At 42.5% G+C, this 11,143-nt stretch overlaps 1 protein-coding gene across 1 annotated transcript; it reads left to right on the forward strand.

Moving 5' to 3' along the window:
• The first annotated feature begins 3,494 nt into the window (after positions 1–3,494).
• Positions 3,495–11,011, forward strand: LOC143326987 (6-phosphofructo-2-kinase/fructose-2,6-bisphosphatase-like). Its single transcript, XM_076741089.1, has 14 exons — positions 3,495–3,693; positions 4,910–5,035; positions 5,218–5,314; positions 5,491–5,557; positions 5,904–5,978; positions 6,475–6,531; positions 6,628–6,749; positions 6,843–7,050; positions 7,152–7,298; positions 7,953–8,057; positions 9,122–9,251; positions 9,358–9,420; positions 9,504–9,568; positions 10,452–11,011. The coding sequence occupies exons 1-14, from the start codon at positions 3,591–3,593 to the stop codon at positions 10,509–10,511; spliced, it is 1,425 nt and encodes a 474-aa protein (XP_076597204.1). The 5' UTR covers positions 3,495–3,590; the 3' UTR covers positions 10,512–11,011.
• Positions 11,012–11,143: the final 132 nt, after the last annotated feature.

Here is an 11,143-nt window from a genome sequence, read left to right on the forward strand (position 1 = left end):
GCAATTTACAGTTGATGGAGATAGTTTTAGTAATAATAATAATTTAATAATAATTGATAATAATGCTGAGAAAACATTTGGTTTCAACTATCTTCACATAAACCAATCATGTCCAGATTATTCTCAAGCATCAGGTCGTTTATCAGTCAGACTTTGGTAAACAGTGATCTGACGTTCATGAAACTAAATTTGTGGGTCTTGCTGGGGCTGCAGTCCGATCAGTGGAGCTATGAGTAGATAATGTCTTAACTGGAAGAAGATACCTTTTATCATTAGTATGGGTTCTTTCTGTGTGTCAGTGAAGGGATACAGTAGTGACATGTTAACTAAATCCAAATCTGCACTGACTATAACCCGAGCAGGCTCTCTGAACAACTGCGACCTGCCGAGCATTAAATCCTTAATGTCAAACCTGACGGCTATTTAAAAATAGACCATATTTAGTGTGCATGCTGTCTGGGTCGAGTTCACTTTATTTTGGCACGATTGCATCATTTCTTCTTGGTGTAAATTGTGAAGTATGTGGATTTTTTTTTTTTTGGTATACCAACTGCGAGAACAGTATTAGCTTGACCTGCAAAGAGTTAGATTGCAGTATGGATTGGGACATGCCATATGTCTTCCACAGTCTGTATATAGATTTTAAGCCACCATGACTGTTCTGTACTTTACTAAGATGATCTGTATGTTGAGAATCATATTGTGTGCTTCAGTGACTCCTCACAGCTGACGTCAGTGCCATCACTGTTGTTCATTAAACTGGTCATGCGTAATGACGGTCTGTAAGCATAAATATTGTCATGCCTCCCTGTGCAACAACAATCACCTCCTCAGCGACCTTTGCACTTGTTACAACGCGCCCTCTGAGTGCTGCTTCTCCCTGCCATGTGTGTACGATGTGAACTCTGGCCTTGGCAAACATTAAAGGACAAGCCCTGTCTGCTGCTATCATATGTCCATGTGTCATGAAAAGAGAGGGCTCGGGGGTGCGGGGGGTGGGTTGAGAGTACTTTGGCAGAGTGGTTTAGTTTCTTTAAAAAGAGCAGCGGTTGTGTTGTCGCTGGCCACATAATCCAGCGTGTCGATTGTGTCGATGGTCTTCAGCCCCTCTGCTGGCTGCTTCATTGGAACGTAGCACAGAATGGAGCTTCCCCAGCTGGAGCATGTGAGGCTACGCAGGTGTGACAGCGCAGGTGAGATCATGGGGGAACTGCCTCTGCAGAGAGCATGCCAAAACAATACATAGAAGAAACCTTGCAGCAAGCTTTCTGCTAATATGTGACTTATGCAGCACATAGATATGTTCATAATGACTGACTGCAACGCAGATATGACAGACTAAAAATAGACCCCATGTGTTTTTATGGAATGCAATGCTTTGTGCAGCAATGAAGCAACTCCCTCGTTGAGTGAAGCAACTGCACAAGTAGAGAGTCCATAAAAATGATAAGACATAAACAGGAAGTACAGAGGGCTGCTGGGTTTGTCTCCTATTATACAGACTTGCTTTTCTATATTTCTCTCACTTGCTTTGTGTGTTTTGTGGTGCATGAGTGATGACAGCATGGAGTGACTTCATGGGGCAGTAAAAGCCACAAACCATGAACGAAAACACACATATGGCTTGATTCTGAAAGATAAATACCACAGGAAGATGAGGAAGTTGTGGCTTCTGAAGGCCTGCTTGCTTTGAAATATTCGGTGGAATTTGCTCTCGTGTTATTTCATTTTTCTTCTTATGATGCTGTTATGTTTGCGTGTCCAGTATGCATGTGAGCGGGGGTAGATAGGGGGTGAAGTAGTGACAGGAAGAGCCCCAACTTCAATCCCCCCAGGGCTGTCGTTTGGTAAGACATGTTGAACTCCTGCCAGGAAAAACGTCCATTAGAATAGCATGCACTGTACCTCTTCTGAATGGTCAAGCTTATCCCAAAACTGGAAACACTAACCATTAGTGGCCATCATCATAATCTTTGGCCAAGAGTAACTGTTTGTTTGCTCAGAGAAATGATGTCTCTGGACACTCTGATCTTTAAAAGCATCAAATTACACTGAACGTAACCAACAAATCATTTATTCAAGATCACTCTGAGGTCTGAATATGAATATTAAGTGAGCTTTGGAGGTGCTGGAGCCAGATTTTGTTACCTTTGGACCGAACCAAGCTAGCTGCTTCCCCCTGCATCCAGTCTTTATGCTAAGCTAAGATAACCGGCTGCTGGCTGTAGCTTCATATTTAACTGACACATATGAGAGTGATATCAATCTTCTCATGTAACTTTCCGCCAGACAGTGAACAAGCTGTAACGTCGCGTTATATTGTAGTATTATAAGTGCAGTTTTGTGGTGCTTTTCTATGAAGTTCAACATATTGGTATTTTTAAAGGATCAGTTTGTAAAAGGTTATGCATTCTTGTAGATTAAACTACAGCTCCAACTCCACAAGCTACTTTTAAATGCTGTTTATATCAGTAATAATAATAATAATAGTAATAATAAGGAATCAGAATGAATACTTTGACTTTTGCATTTGCTGCTCATACTTCTGTATTTGTACTTACAATTTAAGGTCCATCGTGTAGGAGTTAGGGGATCTACTGGCAGAAATGCAATATGATATTTATAGTTTGTTTTCATTGGCTTTAAATCATGTGAAAATAAGAATCACTGTGCTTTTGTTACCTTAAACTGAGCCCTTTGTATCTATAGAGGGAGCAGGCCGTCTTCCATGGAGGCTGCCATGTTTCTACAGTACCCCAGAACAGAGAAACCAAGCGCAGGCTCTGGAGAGGCCACCATAGCTTCTCCTGCACAGAAAGGAAGAGGTCAAGCAAGGTGTATCCAGTTGTTTGCCTTCTGCAACCTCACTGCTAGATGCCACTAACACATTGGTCCTTTAAGTATATTCATATTGTGACATCCACTCACAAAGCAGCAGCCAGTCTGGGTGTTACTTCTCTCTGATGATCTGCTTTTATGAATGGCACCTTCACTGAGGAGAGTTAGCTGATGAGCTGAGACATCCAGTTTCCACATGCACACAGCATTTCAATTTGGTCCTTTTATAGAGTCTGGGGAAACATCTAATTTGTGGCAGTTTAAAAACCTTTAACTGTCACTTCCTGGAGTATCTCAGGTTTGAAGTTAAGGCTTAAACTGCCCTCTAGTGGTAAAAAAGGAGAAGCCCCACTCTTAGTTTGATAAACAGCTCATTCGGTGCCAGCCGAGCTCATCTGAATTCATGAGAGTTTCCCACCTTTGTTGTCTCACATGATCCTGTTGCTCTCACTCTGGCTGAGAAAGCAGCTGTGTCACCACAACACATGTAGAGAAAGATGGCTTTGGATGCTGCTCTGCTGTCTGACACCACCACAGAGATTCGGCCAGCTCCCCTCAGGCCTTTTAAATCACGAAACAGACGGAGAGGCAGACAAACAGCATGTCCTCAGGTCCTCCCCCTCCTGCCTACCAAGTACTTCTCCTTAGCAACAGTCAGCTGACCTGCAGTAGGTGTTCAGTGAAGCACACAGATCACAGAGCTGTGCGTCTCAGTCGTTCACGCTCACTCCTCCACCCGCCGCTCAGGCCTCATGGCTCTCACCATCAACACAGAACAGAAACAGCTCACACAGACTCCTCTGCTCAAGATCTGGGTGCCATGGATGGGCTGCAACTTGAACCGCAGGAGAGGATGTAAGTGCAGCTCGAGTAGAAGATGATCCGGATACTTTACCTCGTCTGTCTTGTTCTGCCTCTGCTTTAACTTGTTCCAGCAGATGAAGCTAGCGTTTGTTTTAACACTCCCAGCAGTCATATCTGTGTGTTTTGTGCCACCTGCGCTGGATCCTCACCGCTCAGGCCTGTCAGGGGATGCAGGTAGACAGGCAGCAGTCTGAGAGACAGAGAGGTCAGCCATGGATGACAGCCAGGCGAGACTAAGCCAGGTCCGAGTTGGCTCTCTGTTCAGTGTCTGACGTGGTCCTTTGAGCATTTTGCTGACACATCATACTCCATTGATAATCGAACAGCCTGGAGGCTGACACTCTCCCTGTCCTTGTATAGACACACACAGGCCAGGGGGGGTCCACCTAACTGGAAGGCAACCCTGCAGGCTGCCTTATAAATTACTGGTATTTTTGTGACCCCAGAGGCAGACAAGCATGCAACAGCTGGCTCACTGCTGGGTAAGAAACACCAGAAACGCGCTAAAATTATCTTCAAAATATGTCAGGTTTGTGTGGAAGTGTATGAGCAGGGAATGATTTATCTCAGAAGTCATACAACAGTGTCTCACTTCTCTCTCTGAGCTAGAATTGTCCAGTAAGAATAATGGTGCCATCTTGGGGACGGTGTTGTGAATAGCTGAGCAGATTTGAAACCATCTGCACGGAGGAGGCTGACATTTTAACACACGTGGAGATTAAGTGTCCTATTCCTGTGATTGTCAGCCATATGGTGCAGTGCACTCTGCTGCTCTGGTTTCTGAGACTGCCTGAGGAGGAGAAGTGTCTGCTCAGTCAAAGTTCTCCTTTAAAGGGGTATTTTACTATTTGAAAATTATTAATTCATTGTTTTGATGTGTTTGGTTATTTGGTTTTGTTTGGGGTTGTTTGGACGAGACGTGCAGCCAAAGACGGGCAGATTAGCCTGTGACTCTGCACTAGTTTGCAGACATTTGAGCTTCGTCTTGGAGCTCTTATTCTCTCTCTTAATGCAGATTACCTTGGCAGGGACACTCACACAGGGCCTCAGAGGGAGGCTCTGGATTGCATTGGACCATGTGAATGCGATGCTAATGCTCTCCTGCTGAATGATGTGTCGCATTTGCAGCAATCACGCTTAAATGTGAACATCAGTGGCATTCGGTGACTTTTCCTTTATGATATTTGTGTTTTTGTCTTCATCTCAGCCTCAGTGCCTCAGCTCTGTAACTCTCCCACATTGATTGTGATGGTGGGATTGCCAGCCAGAGGGAAGACATACATCTCCAAGAAGCTCACTCGCTACCTGAACTGGATCGGAGTGCCGACAAAAAGTCAGTTCTCAGAGTGAATCCTTGAACGCTGAACTTAAAAATGTATGAAAGAAGTCAAAGAATGGAACGTTTCAGTGTTAAAAACACTACGAGTTCATCAAAATTCAGCACCTTTCATTTTTTCTTGTCCTAAAGAGGAATCTATTTTTTAACCTCTATGTTTCCCACCCAAATCCAACCAGTGTTCAACGTGGGTCAGTACCGCAGGGAGGCCGTCAAGATCTACAAGAACTATGAGTTCTTTAGACCTGATAATGAGGAGGCCATGAGGATCCGCAAGTAAGAGGAACAACGCATGCCAAAACAGTAGAATATCACACAAAATATTAGAAATGAGTCACCTAATGCTCAGAGATGTGATTTGTCTTCAGCTCATTTTCACCCTGCGTCCATCATTCACTCGTATTTTTGCAGTTTTTGCTCCTTTGCCTACACGAGTCTAACTTCTCTCTCAGGGCGTGTGCTGCCGCCGCCCTCAAAGACGTCGCTGCCTACTTCACAAAGGAACACGGACAAGTAGCCGTGAGTAAGAGGACAACTGAAACTGTCCCTCTAATCACAATAAAACACTCTGATGATTGGTTAATGTTGTTTCATGTATGTGTGTGAGACTATTTAATTGCATAAATGTGCAGAGAGGATAATTAGCAAGTGAGATCAGAAATTATAAAATTATGGTTTTGAAGAGCTTTTTCTTTCATTGTTGTTGTAAAAACAGTATATAAGAACATCTATCATGATGTTGTGTTAGAGTGTGTAACAGCATAATATGTTCTCTTGTAATGCAGATGCTTGATATACAATCATTACTAGCATTTGTCAGTGTTATAAGGATGCATTGATAACACCTGTGCGCCGTCCCATGCAGGTATTTGATGCTACCAACACCACCAGGGAGAGGAGGGCAATCATCATTAGCTTTGCAAAGGAGAGGGGTTACAAAGTGAGTACATCTGCCAAAGCTGGGGTCATATTTGAGAAATATGCTCATCCACTTTCTCGCTCAGAGTAAGAAGAGAAGATTGATATCACTGAATCCAATTTGAAGCTAGAGCTAGAAGATGGTTAGCTTAGCTTAGCATAATGACTGGAAGCAGGGGGAAACAGCTAGCCTGGCTGTGTCCAGAGGTACAAAACTCTGCCTACCAGCAGCTCTTAAGATCAGTAATTAACATGTTATATCTCATTTGTTTAATTCATGCATTTCATTCAAAACCATATTGTAAAGATTACAAATCCTTTATTTTGACATATGTGTGGGACTTTTTCATGGCCGGTGACAACAAGACTCCAGATTCCACATTTTGTTGTGTTTGGACAAAACCAGACAGCTGTTTCCTTTATGCTAAGCTAAGCTAAGCTAAGCTAATCATCTTCTGCATGGTCACAAGAGGAAAATAAAGGACACATTTCACAGACATTTAACAATTTGTGTGCAGGTGTTCTTTGTGGAATCAATCTGTGATGACCCAGAGATTATTGCAGAGAACATTAAGGTGAGAAGCATCTTCACGCCAGGATATGTTTTATTAAATTTAAGCATCTGCAGAAGTTTTTCTCAATAAAATTCCAAATCTGCCTTTTCTATCCAGCAAGTAAAATTTGGGAGTCCAGATTACGTGGATCGTGACATTGATGAGGCCATGGAGGACTTCGTCCAGCGCATTGAGTGCTACAGGGCCAGCTACATGCCGATAGACGATGAGAGGGACAGGTACTTACCCATGATGCTTTACTTCTTGTGAGATTAAAGAGGGAAGTGGATGGTGGAAGCACAGTCTAAATTCTGCAAATTGACCTTGAACAGGAAGCTCTCCTACATCAAGATCTTCAACGTGGGCAGTAGATACCTGGTGAACCGGGTCCAGGACCACATTCAAAGCAGGATAGTCTACTACCTCATGAATATCCACGTCACGCCGAGATCCATCTACCTGAGCCGCCACGGAGAGAGCGAGCTCAACCTGTTAGGTCGCATCGGTGGAGATTCGGGCCTCTCACCCAGAGGACAGAGGGTGAGCTGATCACACCGCACAGATGGAGCTGAATCCTTCTATCACAGACAGAATGAACACGTTCTAAAGCAGGTTTAAAAAACTGAACTCATTGTTTCCAGTATGCAAACGCCTTGGCGGCCTTCATCAAAGGTCAGAATATCAGCGATCTGAAGGTGTGGACCAGCCACATGAAGAGGACCATCCAGACCGCAGAGGCTCTGGGAGTCCAGTATGAGCAGTGGAAGGCCCTCAATGAGATCGACGCTGTGAGTTTTTATTAAGAACATCCCTTCATCTTAAAACACAGTCCTTCAGACGAAGACGCGTCTAAGGTTAATTTAATATTTCTAAATGATGATTTCAGATGTTGTGTCGTGGTTGAATGCATCAGAGGTTTATTTCAGAGCTTTCACTCTGCAAATTATTTATTCACAGTTTAAGTTTTAAAACCAAAAGATGTCTTCCCAGGTCAAAAAGTAGTACATGTTAATGTATTAGAAATATAATTAAAGTACAGTAAAGTCATTAAAGTACTTTTTTACTTTTTGAAAGTATCTTTGGCATGTACTTTTAAAAAGTGTGCTTCTAAATGTCAATAAGTTCTACTTAAACTACTTTATTTGTATATTATAAATTGTACTTAAGTGTACTTTTAAAAAGTGTGCTGAATTACAAATACTTTTAATAGTGTACTTATGAAAAGTACACTTCATGCTTAGTTAAAGTGTTCTTTAATTTCACTTCATTTTTAAGTATATAGCACACACTCATGTACTTCAGTTCTCTTAAAGTTTGTAAAAGTATCTCTGTCACCTGAAGGTGACAAAAAGAGCACAGAGTGTACTTAGTGCCTTATTCAAACAGTATACTGTAAGTATAGTATTTTTTCAGCTGGGTTAATGATACTTTTTCTCACTAAGGGGGTCTGTGAGGAGCTAACCTACGAGGAGATTCAGGAGAATTTCCCAGAAGAGTTTGCACTGAGAGATCAAGACAAGTATCGTTATCGTTACCCCAAGGGTGAGGTGAGAGCTCCCCTGAGTGTACTGTGACTTCTGAACTTTATTTAACTGCTAAAGTATCAGTTTTTCAGGAGTTTTCAGCGTGAGTTAGTTTTCAGGAGACAGTTATCTTATCTTAATCTATCTTATCTTAGTGTAAAGACTGGAAACAAGTGTAAACAACTAGCCTGGCTCTGTCCAAACTCCAGAGATAACAAAGCTGTGGATTTATGAGGCGTTTCGTGCAGGATTATTGCTTGATTGGCAGAGTCACAGAGATGATTTGTTTATTTGTTGCTTATATTTTGTGTTAATGATCTGAATCTGTGAAGAATCTATTAAAGGTGTGTTGAGTCATTCTGGAGCATAGTATCTCCTCACACTCTGCGAGCTGTCCGCTCTGTGTGTGTACTGAAGAAATCTGGTATTTGTACACATCACTGGTTCACTGTTCCAGCCAATCAGCAACAGGTGGCGAGTAATCACACTGTGAGGAAGGAACTGTTGGCAATATCAACGATCTTCCTGAGAATGACTCAGCCCACCTTTAACTAAACTGTCAAAGTTAGTGCAGTAAAAAGTAAAATATTTTCCACCAAGTAGGAGTAGAATGTAGCATTAAAAGGAAATACTGAAGTAAAGTACAACTACCTCAATATTGTACAGTACTTCAGTAAATAGAGGTGCTGGCAGGTGGGTTTTTTTTTTTTTTTACTTTTGGACAGAGCCAGGCTAGCAGTTTCCCTCTGTTTCCAGTCTTTGTGCTAAGCTAAGCTAACCGTCTTTTGTCTGTAGCTTCATATTTATCAGACACTTATGGGAGAAGCATCAATCTTTTCATCTAACTCTCACCATGAAAGTGAATAAATGTGTTTCCTAGAATGCTGAACTATTCCTTTAAGGGCCTTGCACAAGAGGCCCCATCCAAATGTATTCTGCAGAGATATTCATGATAAGAGTGAGGTCAGGTAGGGTCAGTTCAGCGTTGTACAGTATACATGCCCTCACCAAATGGGCTGAGATGATCAAACAGAATGACTCCAGTTGAATAATTAATGAGCTCTTCAATTATTTTGTCTCTCGTCCAGTCCTATGAGGACCTTGTCCATCGTCTGGAGCCGGTGATCATGGAGCTGGAAAGGCAGGAAAACGTTCTGGTGATCTGCCACCAGGCCGTAATGCGCTGCTTGTTGGCCTACTTTCTGGACAAACCCGCAGGTACAGAAATCCAGACTCAACCGATGCACAAACGGCTTCTTCTCCATTTGTGATACACAATACTATGTGATGTTGTTTCTTAATGATCTTATTTTCTCCTCTGAAGATGAGCTGCCTTATCTAAGGTGCCCCCTTCACACAGTGCTCAAACTCACACCAATAGCCTATGGTATGTGCTAAGTGCCGGCATGAGATACTCAGTCTCTAAATCTAAATCTCTCCCTGACAGTCTGGCTTTCTCCTCAATTGCAGGGTGTAAAGTCGAGCCATTTTTCCTCAATATTGAAGCGGTTAACACACACAGAGAGAAGCCAGTGGTAAGTTTCCACAAGCACACATTTGTCATAATGGATACTTGTCTCTGCCAAACGCTGGGTCTGTGGTACATTATGTCTGATGGCAGGCAGAAATAGTTTCACAAAATTCATCTTACTAACTAAAAGTTACATTCATATGCAGTGAGGAGCTCCTTCCTCAGTTGCTCACACTCGGAGGCTTTGCTGTTTTAGCCTCACTCAGTCTGGTGAGACCATTAGCTTATGGTGGCTAGTGTTAGCTAAGGTTAGTTAAAGGAGATGCTGTGTAACTGACAAATTGTTGAAAAGGTTTATTAAAACCATTGGATTGTTTAAAAAGAACAGCAGGACATTTTAGAGTTGGAGTTGGATGGAGTTAAATATCCTGTAATTGCCACTTGTGGCCACAGTGGCCACTATTCGGTCCCATATCCATATTACATACCAATTCTGTGCACACAATAATGGTCATACTGCTCTAGCAGTTAGTAAACAACAAAATGAACACACACAATTTTGGAATATCACTAAGCCAAACTGAAATAGAAAATGTTTGTCTGAAAACTGAGTTCTTATTTTTGTGGAGAACCTCCACAGTGCCTGTGGGCTTAGCTAGCTAGCCAGAGAGACCTCGCTAACCCTTTTTAGGACACAAGTGGATGCTGCTCAGTAGTGGTGCTTTGCCTTTAGTCATGTTTTATATACTTCTACTTTCCAAAACCAAAAACCCGCTAATCCTGGCCTAGCATACTGCAAGATACATGGATCTAACAGTTTCATGCTGCATGCTGCTGTATGCATGTAGTACATACTGCATACTGCGTTGGAGTGTGAACTGGATTTGGGACATGCTGATCGTCTCGCTTCAGTTTGACTCTCGGCATTTGTGTTTCTGTCCTTGCAGAATGTCGACATCAACAGAAACCCAGACGAAGCTCTGCAGACTGTTCCTGACCACATATAAGTGCCGTTTTGAGGGAAAGGGACGACAATCATACGAAACTGGATGTGTTGCTGCTTATTAGCTTCACTTAATAATAGAGGCGCACTCCAGTTAAAGGTTGACTGTGTGGAAACAGAGGACGGAAGATGAGACGTGGAGCTAACAGTCTGTTTAATGCCTAAAATCGTCACTACAGAAGCACATGATGGAGAGGGTGGTGCAGGAGACTCTGTCTTCAGCATGTCTGTCAAATGTTCTTGTCTAACCTGACTAGAGTTTGCTTTTCTCAACATTTTGAAACTGTCACTTGTTTACAAATGATTTAGAGGAAACTGTGTATTGAGGCTGAGAGGACAGCGGGTGAAAGATGCAGCCAGGATGTCCTTGTAACTGTTGTACAGATAACAAAATGTGTTGTTGATAATCTAATTACAGAGGTGAGAATCAGCACCATGGACAGCGCCCAAACAAACAAAGTGTGTTGGCTTGAATGGAATCCTGTAAATAAAGCGAAGCCTGCAACATGTCTGTGAGCACAAAGTCAATTCACGTCACAAGTCAGAGACATGCTGCTGTTTTGCTGAAGCTAAAGTCAACAAAACGATTCCCCGACACACCAAAGTGCTGCTCCCTTCAGCCAATAATGGGCCTTT

This window comes from Chaetodon auriga, chromosome 10 (genome assembly GCF_051107435.1).
Source record: "Chaetodon auriga isolate fChaAug3 chromosome 10, fChaAug3.hap1, whole genome shotgun sequence".
NCBI lineage: Eukaryota > Metazoa > Chordata > Actinopteri > Chaetodontiformes > Chaetodontidae > Chaetodon > Chaetodon auriga.